General features: G+C 31.5%; 1 protein-coding gene across 1 annotated transcript; it reads right to left on the bottom strand.

Moving 5' to 3' along the window:
* Positions 1-14,592: 14,592 nt before the first annotated feature.
* Positions 14,593-16,524, bottom strand: LOC112420150 (uncharacterized). Its single transcript, XM_024778810.2, has one exon. The coding sequence runs from the start codon at positions 16,522-16,524 to the stop codon at positions 14,758-14,760; it is 1,767 nt and encodes a 588-aa protein (XP_024634578.1). The 3' UTR covers positions 14,593-14,757.
* Positions 16,525-19,028: the final 2,504 nt, after the last annotated feature.

Genomic DNA, 19,028 nt, shown 5'->3' with positions numbered 1-19,028 from the left:
ATATCTTCAATATATAGAAATAATCCACGAATCACACTTAAAAAAAAAAAATCCACTAATCACATTAAGAGCTAACAAAATCAATAGCCTATATGAAAGATGATGAAGAGAGAGAGAACAATGTTAAGAGAAATAATTATTTACTAGTAATGAAATTAGGAAAGAGCTATGCTTCACTTCAGATAGAAATCTTAAGTGTCGATAATATTGCTTAGATTCAGTTCCAATATTGCTTAGATTCACTTCACTTTGTTTCCTGCACTTCATTATTACTTCATCACATTTACTAAGTAACATAATCATATCAGTTAATAAAAATATATACCATAACTCATCAAAACTTTTTTTTTTTTTGAAGAACTCATCAAAACTAATATAAGAATTTATCCTTCATTTGTTATCAACATATGAAAAGAGGATGAAATGTTCATTCACCTCCATGATGTATCTTCAAATGATTGTTGTTTCATCATGGGCATTATGAGAGTATTCTTCTAAAAGTTCAAGTCTTTAATGAGAAACTTTAGCTTTGAAGTGGAAGAGATGAAGTCTTGGAAAAGAAATCTTTGTGATTTCAGGAAAATCTTCCTATGAACAAAGGGAGTGTTCCATGAAAATATTCACAACTCACCCGAAGCAAAAATATTTTTTGAGTCAATCAAAATATGTGATGAGACTAAATCATTGGTTGGGGCATTCCGCGTGCCAAGCTAAGACAATTACACGAAATGCCCTAGCCAACGATATACCCTCATCCATGCTTTAATTGACCCAAATAATATTTTGCCTCAGGTATGAATTGTCAAACATTTCCATGGAACATTCCCTTTGTTAGAGCATGATTCTCCTAAATTCACAAAGTTATATTTTCTTGAGACTTCATCCCTTCCAATTCATAGCTAACCTTTCCACGATGACTAATTTTTTTCTTTCAAAAGTGTAGCACATCTGCAGCATGTTTTTGACAACTTCATCAGAGCATCTTTATATAAAAAGAGAGAATCGTGAATGTGCGAAACCCGGACTTATCATTTGAATTATGCATAGACCAAAAGGTAAGTAATAAAATACATAGAAAATTATATTCAATAAGGAAAATATTTTTACAAAAGAAATTAACATTATAAATAAAAATTATAAATATGTTCACATGTCGATGATTATAATTTTTCAATTTTATCCTCTAAACTAGGTATGTAATCAAACCCAATTTTTTTTATAGAACATATTTAATTGGTATAAAATGTATGTTTATAATTTTTTTTTTTTACAAGCAAAAATGGATTATATTAACATTGCTAAAATAGCCCTTTCAACACAAGGAGTACCGAAAAAACTACTTAAAACGAAACACGTAGTTTACAAGATTACAACAAAATGTTAACCAATGCCTAAACAGGACAATGGATTCGATAGCCACATCTGATCACCAAACACAAAAACAACCTTACTAGCTTTCAGCCACCACATAGACTGATACTTTACTTTATCTAATAATTGCACTAATGAACTTTCTTTTTGCTTAAAAATTCTGTTATTTCTTTCATCCAGATAACTCACATCGTCAGTAACCAAATTAGCTGAAGAAATGATCTCCTTGCTTTCAAACCACATGTGTAAAAAGCAAAATGTGCACAATGATTTGAAATGTCACAATGATCAACACCAATGTTTATAATTTACTGTATATATCTAATAAATTATAAATATGTTCACATGTCTTATTAAAACAAAAAAGATGTTCACATGTTGATGATTATAAATATTTTGATTTTATCCTCTAAACTAGGTATGTAAGCAATTCCTAATTTTTTATCGAATATATTTAATTGGTATAAAATGTATGTTACTAATTTACTGCATATATCTACTAAATTATAAATATGTTCACATGTCGATGATTATAAAAAAAATTATTTTATTCTCTAAACTAGATACGTAATCAAATTTTAATTTTTTATCAAACATATTTAATTTCTATAAAATTTATGTTTATAATTTACTGTATATATCTAGTTAAAATATTTGTCAAAAAAAAGATCATGTAAAAATATAACATTTATACAAAATTTAGTACTTACAATATTTGTTAGGGGAATACTTACAAATATTAAAAAAGATACACCAAAAAGGTAAATGATAATTTACATAATAAAAAGGCCACACTGGTAAGTATAATAATTTTGAAATTTAGGATTTGATTACATTCTTAGTTTAGAAGATCAAATTAAAAAAAAATCTAATAATCTAGTGTTTCAGCTGTATTATTATTTTTATCACAATGTCATTCACATCATTCTCCCCCACCTTGGTGTCTTTTTTCATACTATCTTTTACCGTCTCGTGAACTTATCTCAATTGTTAAGAACAATGTATTAATATATGTAAGGTCTGAGATTCGAACCCGGACACCACAAAAAAATAATATCTGTCACCTACATTCCCCCCTTGCATATGTGTGTTCTATTCAGCAAATATATTTTATTTTCCTTATTTTTTTGTCGAGTTTTATTTTCCTTTTTCTTAATGATTTTTTCTCTCAATACGATGATGATTTTCGATTATTGTTTTCCTTTTATTTTTCCGAGGACAATTTTTTTTATATAAAATGATGTGATTTTTTTGTATTAAATAATTAGTATATATTTTATAATAATTATTTTTTTAACTAAAGAAAGGACCAACTATTGTTTCCTAAATGCACATGATATTATTATAAAATATATCTTGTCAAAAAATTATTATAAATTTAATACAAAAAAAATCACATCATTTTATAAAAAACTATTATTCTAAAAAAAAAAAAAAACAGTATTCATGAATATGATTATATGAATTATTTATTAAAAAAAAATGATAAACAAATAATAGACCAGTATTAGCTTAGTTGTTTTCGTGAGCTTAGCTCTTGGTAAGAACAATGCTTAATATATGCAACGTCTGGGGTTCGATCCTTGACACCACAAAAAAAAGACCAACATTAGTCAAAAAAGAATAGTAGATCAATTTATTTTATCTTCCTTTTTGTTTGTTCATTTTATTTTCCTCTTTTGATTGGATATTTTAATTTTTTCTGACTAGGAAGAGGATTTCGGTTTTTTTTTTTGAGTAGTTATTTTTTTTCCAGGGAGAGGAGGTTTTACGATCTATTCTAATATTATAAAGACCAATGGATCTTGTGTATATATATATATAAAATCAATGGCTCTAAATTATGGACAAACCCAGTTTATAAAAAAAATAAGGAAAAAATTTGCTGAATTCTAGAAGGCACAAAGGTGAAGGAGAATGGCGAGGGATGTGGTTTAGTTTGTTTAGGTCATGTCTTGAGAATTTTTTAAAAATGTGTTTTTTGGCCTTCATTTTTTCATGACTTAGACCCCAAGTAGTTTAAGCCCTAAGTCACGTTTCTTTCTAGAAGGTGCGTGAGCTAGATCATTTTAGATGGTTTGGCCGTATCTTTAGCCCTAAGATACGAGAAAGGAGGTTTAAGGGTATAAGGCAAGGTGTACGCCCTCGAAGAGGTTTGGCGTGCCTTGTAGAGGACCAATGAGCCCTTAATGAAATATTGACGGTCCACAGTCCCCCAAACATGATTCTTGGCACAAGGCCAAATGATTTGTGTTTAAGTTGATGGTCCACATCCTCTCAAGCACGAGTCTTGGGACAAGGCAAAGTGGTTCAGGAAGGCATGGTTTTGGGATGACGTTTTATTTATCTATGTTTATTTTCGTGTTCCTTGATTATATGTATGATTCTCGTGTCTGTATGATTTTTTCTTCTAAATTACGTGTTCGAACAAAGCTTTGGTCAATCATATTTCGATGTTTTGGTTCCTGCTTTGATTTCCACCTTGTCGTCTTGGCTTCTAAAAATTGTTTTGTACACTAGTTTGTTTATTTCTCTATGGTGAAGTTTATTTGTTTGTTGGCGAGGCCGCTTCTTATCTCGATGGGGAGTACTTTTATGAGGCAACTTCCACTCTAACGGGGAAGTCTTTATATGACAGTTCCCATTTTTTTAAGGCACCATCCACTATAACGTGGAAGGTGGCTTCTGCTCTAACGAGGAAGACTTACACGTCCCTTCCATTTTTCAGGGCTCCTGCCACTCTAATGGGAGAGGTGGCTTCCACTCTAACGAGGAATATAACACCCTAAACCCCTTAAGCAATAAATCATGCATAATAATAGGATTTTTAATGCAAAGGCTAGTTCTATTCTGCAGGTGGTGGACATGATTAAGCTGTTAACTTTCAAGTGGTTGAAGGTGAAGTTTGTAACTCTTCCCTTTAACTATCATGGTTGGTGGCTTAGCCCATTTACTTTACTAGAAATAGGCTAATGGTTGTTCGGTGCTGAGCTGTTTTGTGGTGCTTGCTCTTGTATTCCTTGTAAAATTCGTACTTTGTATCATCTTTGAGGTTATTATTCCTTCGCACACCTTGTGCTAGGAAGGCCTTTGTTTGTGTTAATATATTTCATTTTAGTTTCTTAAAAAAAAAAAAAAATTATTTCGAAATAGTTAAAAAAAAAAAAAATTCATTTTAGGCCTTCATTTATCAAAACATGCATAATCGGTTTTCATAAATTTTTTGCAACGGAAGACAAACATTCAAAATCATCTCAACAACATAAAGAGTTCTCCATAACCATGCCATAGGTCTCATAATTCATCACCAAATAAAATCCCAAATCTCAAAATATAAATGAGCAACAAGTCTTAAAAGACATAAATAAATAACAATGATATGACACCATAATCAAAGCCCTAACTAAGACTCCAAAGAAAAGAAATGAGGTAGCTCCAAAGTTAGTCCTCGAGCAACTCACAAGAAATATGAAGATCACTCTTGCACGTCGTCTACCAATTCATACAAATAGGCAGACGGTCAACCAAACGACCACTGGAGGTTATATTATATTCCACATAAATAAGCATAATCAAATGAAAGTAATGCAACATATTCAATTTCAATGATCGGTAAATAGATACTTAATTAAATCATTCAACAACGAATTTCCACATCAACATTTTCATCAAGCATACAAGCACAATTGAACTACATGTATGAATTCACCTTTTTACATATACACACATTCATCAAAATTCACCGATGCACATAATCACCGATTCACATAATCAAGTCTAACACATTTAACCAACTAACAAGTGCATGCAATATTCTAGACTCTCCTAGATGCATGTGGTACCAAATGGATTGCGGAGATAATTTTACCGTATTGAATCCACTAACGTAATTTCTCTCCGATTACGTTCTTCACCAATAACATAGTTTCTCTCCGACTATGTTCTTCACCAAGACTCGACATGACTATGAAGGCATGGACATACAAGTAAAGACCCGACAATGCACAAACACCAATTCTATATTATACAACTCACTCCATCATATAATATCTTCACCAAAATTCACCATTACATTATCAAGCATTTACATCCATACATTTCAACAAGTCATAATTAATAAAGAGTCATCAACATATTCATCAATCAACAGTTACCACCACAAGGAAACAATGTCGTTTCACAAAGCACAAATCGCACAAAAACAAGCAATTCACCACATCATGAAAATCAATATATAAAACACCAATTAATCATTCTTACCATATTATCATATTTTCAAAGTCATTTGCAAATTATTTGATCATAAAAACTCATTTTGACAAAGTTCGTTTATTTTCGCCAAAATCATCTATTTCCAATTTTCACAACAAAATAAGAGTACCATGTCCTTACATATCATTAAAAACATCTCTGCATCTCATCTATGACATTTTGGTTTCACAAAGGTTCGCTTATTTTCTCAAAAACTCAAAGTTATTCTTATTTTTAACATGTTTCAAAATCAATTTCAATCCTAATATGAATCTATGTTTAATCACTCTTCGAAGTTCAATTACACTTCATTACATTAGGTTTAGGTGTTTGAGAACCATTGGAATATTTAAAAGTACTCAAAAATACCAAAAATCGGGGTTTCCGAACACATAGGGGCTGGCACGACCGTGCCAATAGGGTACACAATCGTGCCCCTATTTACAAGAAAACACGTACGGCCGTGCCACATGGGCGCACTGTCGTGCAACCTTGACAGACAGAAAAAGCTGATTTTTCGTTTTCGCGCGTAAAATTCTGATTTTCGATCTGTTTTCAATCCATTTTCACCAACGCGACACAAACACTTAGACCATTCAAACTATACTTGAAAACATAGTTTTACAATCCAAAACAACTTTTGACAAAATGATTTATTTCGCAAAAGTGCTTAAAACGACTTTTGACACAAAAACCCGATTTTTTCCTAAACCATTTCTCACCAAAACATATTGATTGAAAACAAAAATTCTCCTCAATTCAATTCATCATAACATCTCCATTAATCCACTCAAATTCATCAAAATCAAACCTCTCCATTTTAATTCATTTTCACAAAAAGTCATAAAGAGTATATATTATTAGCAACTGTCATCATAGGATTCTCTAGTAAATCAAAGAGATGTATGTCTGAATCTATCATGCAACAGACCACACCCTCTAACCACACCTTCGTCCAAAAAAACATATTAGCCCCATCACCAACAACCCGACCCAAATCATCTTTAAACCAAGGACTATCAGCCGTAGGATTCATCCAACAACCATCATCCGTTCCTCCTCCAATGGATGAACTCTGTCTGCAGGAGGAAAGACTAATCCAACCTATTTATATCCAGCAAATTTGAGTTTGTTACACAAATATTATTTTTTGTGTACAATTTTCTTAGAAAAGGTGGTGTATATTGATGCATATATTGTAACTTAAACATTTGATCTTGTAATAATATAATCCAAATTAACATTAAATGAATTTGAGGGAAAATGATTAAATTTGTGCTCCTATAACACCTGCCTTACTAATTTTAATTTTGCAACTATGTACAATTTTTTTAGTGTTTTTGTTTCAAAGAGTTTAACCGTGAAACTTACACTCACCAAGTGTGAAGAAGAGTGATATTGCCGGTTTTAGAGCTGTCAAAACGGGCTACCCGGTCCGTTTCGGGTCGGCCCGAACGGGAAGCGGGCTTTTTCGGGCCGGGGCTAAAAAGCCCAGTTTAAATATGTGCTGGAATATTAGAGCCCGAGCCCGGCCCTATACGGGCTCCCGGGCTATCGGGCCAGCCAGCCCGCACATATTTTTTTATTTTTTTATTCTTTAAGGACTTGCACAAGCTAAAAAAAAAAAAAAGAAACCAGTCATTGAAAAATTGAAATAACCAGTTGCTGCACAAATAATAACCATATAATCACTTGCTATTGTCATGGTAGGCCGCGGCTATATGGCCTGGTGATTGTGTAGTTCCTGGACGGTGTGATGTTGGTTTAGGGAGCATGTGTTTTTTGCTACTGCCATAGGCTTCTTTGTTATATGTATACTTATCTTGTTTAATGTCTTTTGGTGAATTGATGCCAACATTAATTTGGTGGATGTGCAGTAAGCTTCTTATGTTAGATTGCTACTGCTATATCAGAGGATTTTGTGTTTTTTTTTCTGCTCAGCTTGAGTGGATTGAGGCCATTAATAATATTAGCTGTTAAAATTTTTTATAAAAATGATAGAACTTTAAAAGCCATTCCTTCAAAACCACACCAAACTTAACCCACTTGTATTTTTTTTCGGGCTACCCGTAGCGCCAACGGGCTAGCCCGGACGGGTAACGAGCTTTTACGGGCCGGGCTAAAAAGCCCTGGAAAAATTCGGGCTGCAATTATTAGACCCAAGCCCTACATTTTATTCGGGCTTTTCGGCCGGCCCATACGACCCGACCCGTTTTGACAGCTCTAGCCTGTTTGAACCCACACTCCATTATATAAAAAGTGTCATCACAACCTTTTACTATATAAGTTGCTCATATGTAACCAAAATTCATTTTAAATAGCTATCTTATGACAGAAGGACTAAACTAGTGGAGACCAGGAGCTACAATAAATAATAGGCTTAATTACACTTTTGACCCCCTAAGTTTTATAAAGTTGTGATTTTGACCCCCTTAAAAACAACTCTTTTCGGATCCTCTATAAGTTTACTTTCTGTTGCAATTTTGGCCTCCCATGCCAATTTTGACCCATTCAACGCACACGTGTGTAATTTTTTTAATTTAAAAAACAATATTTTGTAATGAAAAAAAATTGTTTTTTAAACAAAAATAAAAAAGTTTTTTTTTTTAATTACAAATTTTTTTTTTATTACAAATAAAAAAAAATTAATTACAAATTTTATTTTTAAAGACAACAAAAACAAACACATGCTTATACTCTAATGGGATATCTTCCTACAATTCAAGAGGGTGAATTTGAGAAGGAAGAACAATAAGGTCATAAGGTGATGAAGGAACTCATAGTTCTTTAGATCTTAGAATGAATATTGATTATTATTATTATTATATCCAAATATTGTTCAGTTCACCCCTTTGTTCCTCTCAACGATTTTAAACTTTCAGCAATTATAATGACGGAGAAAGAGAAGAATGTGAATGCTTTGCAGAAAACAGATCTAACAATTGATTGTTATTATTTATTTTTTTCATTTTGGGTCCAAATACATGGAAGAAGAAGATCGGTGTCAACTGTTGGCAGAGAAATCTGTTGAAGATCAGCATGTTTGACAGAGAAAGGATGAGTTCAAAAACCATGAAAGGCTGCTGTTGGTGGCGGTGGTGGGCGGGTAATCAGAAACATGGAGAGGGAGAGAGAATGATGATGAATGTAGTGTTGAGAGAGTATGATAATACATGGTCTTCAAAAAATTTCAAGTATATCCAATGGGGAAACTGATCCTCTCCTGCTGTAATGTCTACAGCAGACTCTCCTGCACTGTTTTGAGTTGTTAGATTGATCTATTGGTTGAGAATCTAAGAGAGAAAAATAATAAAATACTGACCTTCACCGCTCTGACCACAATTGCATGCCTCCTCCACTGTTATCAAATTTGAGTAAAACACAATGCCACACCTTGATTTTGTGATTGATATTGTCCTAATTTCAAGCAAAGCGATTTTTCTAAAATCAATCATGCAATTACATGTTACTGGAATTTTTAACTCCAAAACACAAGTGCTTCCATTGGAGTTTCAGATTACATGTTGGGACCTCCTTCCTTCATTTAGAAAAGAATGCAGTCAGTTGTTTCAGTGTTTGTCTAATTTTTTAGATTTGTAAGCTTGTTTTTATTTATTTATTTATTTATTGCCCTTTTAATCTATCCACCGATGGATGTATCCAACGAGTAAGAGAAGTGCAGGAGAGACTGCTGGAGAGAAATAAGCTGGAGAGGATCCAGATCCCTTAGTCCCTTTTAATTTTATAAAATCATACACAAATGTGGGTTTAGCCCATTAACACACATACATTCACTTCTTTATTTCTTGGGTTAAATATGTTTTAAGGATGGTTAGTTTTAGTAATTTTTTAGCATATTTTCGCTATAAATTCAATCTAGTTTTATATCATAAATCACAACTCAATCACTCAACTCCCCTCAAAAACATAAAATGAAAAAATCTATCACTCAACTTTAAATTCACCAAGATATAAACCATGAATAGTACTAGTTCACATATTTCTGCTTTTATGTTTTTTCTATTATTCACCACACTCAATTGCATGTCTACGACTTGCAACAAGAAGGACCTTGAAAATCTATTACTATTTAGAAAAGGAGTGGTAGATATTGAAGGAGCTCCTTCCTCATGGAAAATGGAAGAAGATTCTGATAAACCTCTCGAAGTCAAAGAAATTTGACGTTATGGACTTGGTAAATAATAAATTTTCTAGGTTCATACCAATGAATATGTCCCTAAACTTTTTTTCTTCTGTATTTTAATATACTTTTAGTTCATAAAAAAATGTATATGAGTTGTTAATTTAAAAAATCAATATATCTGACAAATTTAATAAAATAGTTATTTGTTAGAATTTAAATATTAAAGAAATGATCACTCCAATCGTTAAACCAAGTGTCACATATTATCTTAAATTTCTTCTTTACCCCTTTATTTCTACATTTTACTCTTGAAGAGAAAATAAGGTCGTGACATTAATTGAAGGAAGGCGGGATTAATAATGAGCTGCCTATGCATACATATAGTATAGACATCCTCTCTCAATTTTAACTAGTATGATATCCATGCAGAACACTGGGAATTGACATACTTATAAAAAATTAATAAAAAAATATTATGATAAATAAAATTGAAAATTAATTAATTTGAAGTACATGTCTGAAAAGTTTTATGCCCATGTTAATTAGCATATTATATATTTTATATGCAATGTGTGTGCGTACGCTCGCATGCGTGCGCGTGTCTCAGTGTGCGTGTGTGTGTGAGGGGGTGGTTGGTTGGAAGAGAAAGTGTTTATAGAACTAATGATGAGGGATAATAACGATCACTAATATACAAAGCCTCGAACTCAAAGCCTCGATCTCCTCTCTCAGCATCGATCTCTACTATGATTCTTTATTTGTCCTAATCTTTCTACAAACCCTAAAACTGTTAAACAAAGGTAAGTGTATCTCTGATTCTTTGATTTCTTTCTGTTTGTTAATGAATTTGATATTTAATTTGGTTTTCAATTTCAATTTTTCCATAACCCTAATCAAAATAAAAGGGGATTTTTGATTTTTGACTTTTGTTAATAATACTGCTTAAATGCATAATTGGAATTAGAGCTAGCTTTAGATTATTGAGGAACTAATCTATTCATGGTTGGAATTAGAGCTAGCTTTAGAGTTTAGAATATGGAGGAACTTAAATCATTGAATATCAATGCTAGCTTTAGAATATTCATTTGTTCTGTTCTATATAAATCAAACAAACCCTTAGAAAATGAGTTGGAGGAAGTTAAAAAGTTTGTTCTGTTCTATATCATTATTTCTTCAATATGGTTCTGAAGATATTCGTTGTTCAGTTTTTCTGCATTGTTATTTTGATATCATCTTCCTCATCTTTCTCAAATGGCCTTGATTTCAAGCTTCAACAGTCTGAGGCCAATCCTGTGATAATCAAAGTAAGTAAAGATGCATCATCAAAGTTCAAGACTATTCAAGAGGCTCTGAATAACATTCCACCATCGAACAATAGGAGAGTCATTATTTCAATTGCTGATGGAGTTTATAGGTAATTAAATTCATGATTTAGTTTGTGTTTGCAGTCATTATCATTTTAGTGTTTGCTGCTGTATAAATTTTAAACTCATAGGTACGTTGTATATCAACCATATAAGCAAACAAAGGTTAATGAGATCATGAGAAATACACAAAGGTTTACTTAAGCTTGTTTTGATTACCAAGTAACAAGGTTAAGTTATTTTCCAAAACAAGGTTAAGTTATTAAGTTATTTTCCACTATATGGTTAAGTTAAATATGACAGGGAACAAGTCATGAATGAATGCCAATGTGTATAATGTCTAATGTCTAATGTCAGTTTATATTGAAAGGGAAATTAGTGCATCTATTAATTCCGAGTCAATTATTGATGATTTCAAGTCACTCGCAAAGCGTAAAATGTCACTTTAAATATTTAATTATCGATTTTATGTATTATGCACTTTAAATTTTGAATGATCGATTTTTGGTTTATTACTTAAATATGTTGTATGAAATATGATTTATATATTTTAGTCTATTTTTTATGGCGGCCATCCCAAACAATTTTGTCTGACTCCGCCACTGACACAAAGGGAAATTTATCAGGATATTTTTTCAAATCAACAATTTGTTTCTTAAACAGAGTTCAATCCTTATATAAGCTAGCCAAAACAGTTGGTGCCAAAGCAATAGTATTGCCTCTAACCAAATGAATAGCAATAGGAAACAAAGAACTTTTCACTATAAAGTATCTATGAGAAAAAACAAAAATTGAAAATGTCAACCAACTTCAAACCAGCAAAAGAAATCATTTATGCAGTTGTTAATTTAATGAATTAGGTCACTAGGCTTATTTTCTTCTTTATTTTAATATGCTTTTAGTTTATAAAAAAATCTGAGTTTTTTTTTTTTTGAGGCCTCGCCCTAATTTATAATAATAAAATGCATATATGTTTTTTTCATTTGTGTCCGCATAAAAGTTTGAAAGCATCATCCAAGTGTCTAAATTTTACATATGGGTTTCCTTTTAACTATAACTATTCTTGCACTTTTAGGTTTCTTTTTTACTATAATGATTTGTTGATATGTTATATCTTGTCAAACTTATTTTAAGACAAATAGTTTTGTGAGCTAATGTGCACCAAAACTGGCATAACATGGTTTTATTGCACTGATACTCTTCCTAAGACAAAACAAGGTAAATATGTAGAATACCAAATCATCCTTAATCAATGTGTTTAACCTCATTTCAAAATGAATAGATATATATTTTAATTATCTTTTCATAAAAATAGTTTTAATCAATATACATTGTTGATAACTTCACTATACTAATTTTTTATTTTTTATTTAGAAATGCAGTGCTAGTTTTTTACTCATGAAGCAAATATGGATAAAGCAACCTTTCATCTTAGATTTCTTCTTTATCCCTTTATTTCCAAATTATATTGTTGAAGAGAAAATAAGGCCATGACATTAATTTGAGGAAGGTGAGCATCCATTGCATGTCTACGTCTTGCAACAAGAAGGACCTCAAAAATTTATTACTATTTAAAAAAGGTGTAGTAGATACTGAAGGAGCTCTTTCGCCATGGAAAGTGGAAGAAGATTGTTGCAGTTGGGAAGGTGTGTATTGCAATAAACTTACAAAAAGAATACGTAGGTTGGATCTTCCAAACTATTTGGGAGGGGAGTTGTACTTGAATATACTACTAATATAGAGTTTCTCACCCATCTTGATATTACTTGGAACCAGTTTGATTCGGTAATTTTTCCATCAGTGCATAACTACACTTTTAACTCTAAGATTCAGTATTTAGATATATCCAATAGCATTTCTGTTATGGATCATTTAAACTGGATTTCAAATTTTTCATCCCTTCAGAATAATTTATAAGTTCGTGCGGGAGAGAATATATGCAATGTGTGTGCGCACGCTTGCGCATACGCACGCACGCGTGTGTGTGGGGGTGTGTGGTTAGCGACGTATTGCCACGTAAACATTCCAAACATTTATACTACATAAAAAATATTTTATAAGAAGGATGGTTAGTTTTAGTAACTTTTTAGCATATTTTCGCTATAAATTCAATCTAGTTTTATATCATCTCAGGACAAATCGTTGGCCGAGAACTAAATAAATATTTAACTTTGGATAAGAATAATCTCACAAGAAAACTTCCTGAAATAAGCCAAGCAGTCCAATGGATCGTTTTGTCAAACAATCACTTCTCGGGATCAATTCCGAGCAGCTGGGTGAACCTGACAAATTTGTAACGAATTAATTTTCAGAATAATCAAATATCTGGTGAGATTCTGATAAACCTCTCAAAGTCAAAGAAATTAGACGTTATGGACTTGGCAAATAATAAATTTTCTAGGTTCATACCAAAGAATATGTCACAACACTTGAAAATCTTGATATTGAGAGGTAATAGATTTGAAGGAATGATTCCACAAGATCTATCCAATCTCTCTGAATTATTTCACTTGGATTTGGCTGAAAATCAGCTTTCAGGATCTATTCTTGTGTGTCTTGAAAATATGTTTAATATGATGATTAAGGATGATGGAATATTTGGTGGTTTTATTGCCCAATTTGATTTGCATATAAAAGATCAAATTTATGAGCATCTATCAAATGGAGAGAGGCGCACAATTGACTTTTCATGAAACAATTTATCTGAAAAAATTCCAAGAGACTTATTTGAACTTATTCAAGTTCAATCATTGAACTTATCTTTCAATAAGTTTAATGAAAAAATACCATATAACGTTGGGAAGATGGTGCATTTAGAGTCTCTTGATATGTCAAACAATAAGATTTCAGGTGAAATTTTAGAGAGAAGTGGTAGCTTGACATTTCTTGGTTACTTCAATTTATCCAACAATAACAACTCAACTTCAAAGTTTCAATGCTTCAAGTTTTGAAGGAAATCCAAAGCTATGTGTAGCTCCACTGCAAAAATGTGGAGTAAATCTTATGATAACATGAACTGAAGAGGAATGGCTAAAATCTTATGATATAGCTTCGTTCATCATTTGTTTAAATAATTTAGCCACCAAGGGAAAATTATTGATATCAAACATGAACTTATAGATGTTAGAAACAAAAGTATAAACCATGCAACTTAACAGTTTCATCCATTAAATCTGCAATATCATCAAGGAACTACTAAATGTGAAATATGTTACTTTCACAAGTTAATCATGATAACCAGAATAAATTGAGGTCCAAAATAATCAAAATTTCTATTTTAGATAAAAATAAAGATGTTAATGATTATATCCACAAAACTGAAATACTTTCTAATGCACAAGATCTTCATTAAAAGCAATCCATAATTTGCTATATTTCATATATTTAAATCAGTAGATAAAGTGATAAACACAACAAAACCAGTAGCCTAATTCACATTGATATTTTCATGATCAGCAAAATATCCCAAGTTCAGTACCAGTTCATATTAAATATTAATCACCTACTAATTACTACAATTGAAAGCAACTATAACAAGCTGCACAAAAAAAGGGGACTACTAGCAACAAACTGAAGTAAACTATTACACAACCAGCAAAAAAATGTGGTTTACAAATCAAAAACGTACTATGGCTTAGCTTTGGCTCCAACAATTTCAACCTTAGAGCCAAATCTTGCTTGTTTGAGCTTAGCAACCTCTCTTTCAAGTTTCTTGATCCTGTTTTCAACATCAAATGCGATGTCTAATATCAAAGGACCGACACTTTCCTCTTTCTCACCATTCCTATCACAAAATAGACTCTTGATTTCATCTTCATCAAGCACATCCGATGATGTAAAATCACTAAACTCAGGACTACACAAAGCCTTACCATTTTCAACTACTTCATCATCATCAGAACTTGATAGTTCATAAACTAATTTGTGATCCTCTTCATCAGAAGCTTCCTTTTGATGTTTCTCAAACTTTGAAGTAAAACAAGGTGGAGTTAGGCCATCAGATTTTTCAACCTTGATTCTATTATTATCTCCTTCCTCACTTGATTTCGATTGCTGCCACCAATCATAGTATCTAGAAGTAACATTTGGTTGTCTAGAACACAATTGAAAGAGCAAATCTATATCCACTATTGTGATCGGCTCGTTATAAATCATCCAAGGATCCTTCTTACAAAGAAAAACCTCACCAGGAATATCTTGATCCATACCAAATTGCATTGCGACACGATGAGGGAAGTACTTCTCTTTACATCCCATACCAACCAACTCACAAACCCTCAAACATCGAGAAAACGACACTAACTCTTCATCTAAACAAGGATTATCACATCTCCACATATCCTTTTCATTATAGACCTCAATGCATGGTGAATTCTCATATGGTTGCCACAAAAATCCATTTTCAAAACCTGCACAATCCAAGTCCTTTTTCAAGTTCTTATTTTTCGGTATTTTTACTCCACCCCATCTAGCTACCTTTGGTAAACCATGCCCTATTGCATAAGGACGTGGTTTAAGTGCTAAAAACCTCTCTAAAGCCCAAATTTGAACCAATTGAAAAGGTGCCCAAACAGTTGCTCTATAACTCTTAATGGTTGTTGTGGCATTTTTCTTGATGGTGCTATTAAGCAATGTTAAATCCCTATAAATACTAGCTAAAACAGCAGGTGCAAGAGCTATTCTATTTCCATGAGCTAAAAGTATTGCAATAGGGATAACAGTTTTCGAAATAGTATCATGAGAATCTTCAGGAAAAACAAACCTTGATAACCAATAAACCAAAAATGCTTCATGTTCCACTTTACTTTCACTCTCCATGAAATGCTTCATCCACGCAGTTTGAGTAACTTTCTTAGCTTTCGTTTTGTTAAACATTCTTCTTGCTTCAATCAATTCTTCTTCTGCTTCTTCTTGTTCACTGTTCAAAAGAGGGGTGGAAATAGAATCACCCAAAAGAGAGTAACCAAAACAAACCTTTATATCTTCCAATGTGATTGTTGATTCTCCCCAAGGGAACACAAATGTGTTGGTCTTGGAACACCATCTATCAGCAAGTTGAAGGATCAAAGCATCATTCCTTTTGATTTCATAAGTAGAAGCTGTGATAGCATGGTATATTCCAGTTTTGATCCATAAAAATTCAAACTTTGGTCGTAATTTGTTGACCCATTTCTTCCATTCATCTTGCGGCCTTCTCCACCCATTGTACTTCACTTCTAGTGGCAAATTTGTGGTGGTTTGAAAGGAAATAGAGAAATGGGGTGGAAGAGAATAAGAGTGTTCTTTGTTGCATGGTTTAAGGAAATAGGCAGTTCTGAATGTTTGGTTTTCATCAGATGAGGGTGAGACCATGAGTTCTTGTCTAGCTTCTATGATGTTGATGTTTTCTTCCATTTTCGGAAAATGACAAAGAAAAAATGGTTTTTTTATTACTGAAATGAAAAAAGGGACTTGTAGAAGGGTGTAAGCTTCTGGTTTAAGGTTTTACTTGGGAATAGTATCGATTAATAAGAGAGAGAGAGTTTCTACAACTTCTCAACCATTTTACACACTTTTCAAAAACAATAAACAAAGAATAAACCATTTTATTCTATCAAGTGTACTTGGGATGACATCACACAATCAAGTGTTGTTGATAGTGAACTTTAATCAATCGTGCATAAAAAAGATAAATTAAGTAATTTTTACAAATAAATTAAAAAATTAAAAAAAGGAAAAGAAATAAATAGCTAATAATAATAGAAACAAATACCATTAATGTTTTATGGGTTTGACTAACATATCTAAAATTGAACATTATATTCATTGCATATTCATTCGATCTCATTTATAAATAAATTTTTACTTTTTAGATTCATTGAAAAATTATACATGGGATCTATATCGTAGACCACATACATATTTTGTTTAATGAATTTAAAAAGTCAAAATTCGTTAATAAATGAGATCAGAGGGAGTAACATTTTGAATTAAAAGTAATAAATTTTTAAAAAGTTATATATTTAATGTAAAATGCACAAATTTAAATTTAATGTTAAAACAATCAATTTTTAAAAAGTTATATATTTAATGTAAAATGCACAAGTTTCAATTTTTTTTAATATTTTGAGTGTTTTAACATGTGTAAATTTGTCCATTATAAAAAAAAACCAAATATTTTATTGGTATTTTTATTTTTTGCAAGATGTTTTATTGGTATTATAAAGCGATTTATAATTTATAACAGAGTCGAGTAAGCAACTTCGATATATTTGTATCTCAAAATTATAAGCATTTTACTTAAACATAGTAAAATACTACTCCATCCATCGTTAATTATAAGCAGGCCTTGGGGTGCGCAAGCAGCTCAACTTAGCCGGGCCTTCAAAAGCTTTGGGCCTCAAAAAAGAAAATTAAGTCTAATATCTATACCCTACTTAAATAAAAAATATATTACTTCTTTTTCTTTATTCCGTATACGTTTGAGTTGGTTTTTTAAACTCTAATTCTCCTTTTTGGACATAAATCTGATGCTATCAAACCACTGCCAATTTGTATAATCACTTAATTAGTTAAATTGAAAAGCTATTTCATTAAAAGAATCACAAACAATCATTTTTTCCCGCATAAACCATTCGTTTTCTCCTTTCCCACAACGGATGAATGAGAAATTCAAATGATGCCGCTTTAGGTAAATTTCACCTCTCTTTCACTTATTTTTTTTTATTTCCTTTCATGTTTAGAAGTTCTTCTGATTTTGATATTTTTAATGAAGCAAAGCTACACACAAAAAAAAAAAAAAAATTGTTTCTTTTTAATTGGAGTCTATTTTAAAAAGAAGTCGAGCCTCCTATTTCATAGGAACAACTCTGATTATAAGATCACTTACAAAAATTTGTTCTATCTAAATATAAAACCCTCTATAAATTTTTAGATTTATTTATTATTCATTTTAGTTTTTCAAATAATTTACTAATACTACTCCCTCCGTCCCTTTTCATATAACTACTTTACAAAACACCACAAAAAAAAAAATTACTTTACAAATAGTAATAAAAGTTATTGTAGTAATGCATTTATTTGAAAAATATATAACTATTAATAAATTGCTCTTTATGTATATATATATAAATGTATTTAAGGTTGATTTTTCATATTTCAAGATAATTAGTAGTAAATATTATTAAGGGGTATAGTTCGGAAAAATGCATCTAATTTTTTTAATTATAATCTTATATTTAGAGATAATTTTCTTAAAATAGTCTTATAATATTAAGGACGGAAACACAAAACTCCATTATTATTTTTTAAAGTAACAAAACTCCCTTATTAAATGGTGAAAGTGGAGGACGTGTCCGAGGCTTCTCATGGCAATTGTGTTACGACTTTTCCATACATTCTAAAAGAGCATTGTGGCTAGATGTTGTTGTTAGGCTCGGTTGGTGTAAATAAATCATTCAAAGTAAACACTTTATTTCTGTATTTCAGAACCTTTGATTTCAAACGAGTTACTCAATAATGTTGTAATTGATATCTTCTTCTTCTAAAACCTGCATTATTTAGCAGATTGTTGATGACAGTAGTTTGAATCAATTTTTATTCATTATTGTACCTTTCATTTTAACACTATGGCTTGTCTTTGGCTCAAACAATTACAACATTATGGCCAAAACATTCCAACATGGCTCAAACAATGGGGACTTGACCAAATATAAGGAAACCAAAACATAAACAGACTAGCAAATCAAAACCAGCTTAAATTATTAAAACTATGAAAATCTTTTTGAATCCACATGATTCAAAATTGGATCAAACTACTGCAGCTTAAGTCAACATCAGTTTTTTCATCATCTTTATAGAAGAACTAGTCTTTGAATCTATTTAGTGATTAAATTCTGCTAATCTACTAATAAGAAATT

This window comes from Medicago truncatula, chromosome 3, assembly GCF_003473485.1.
Source record: "Medicago truncatula cultivar Jemalong A17 chromosome 3, MtrunA17r5.0-ANR, whole genome shotgun sequence".
NCBI lineage: Eukaryota > Viridiplantae > Streptophyta > Magnoliopsida > Fabales > Fabaceae > Medicago > Medicago truncatula.
Note: the sequence above shows the minus strand (reverse complement) of the source record. Positions and strands in the feature narration are given on the sequence as shown.

What these genes read in the sequence shown, in the direction of transcription:
- LOC112420150 (XM_024778810.2), bottom strand. Translation starts at nt 16,524, where the DNA reads ATGGAAGAAAACATCAACATCATAGAAGCTAGACAAGAACTCATGGTC.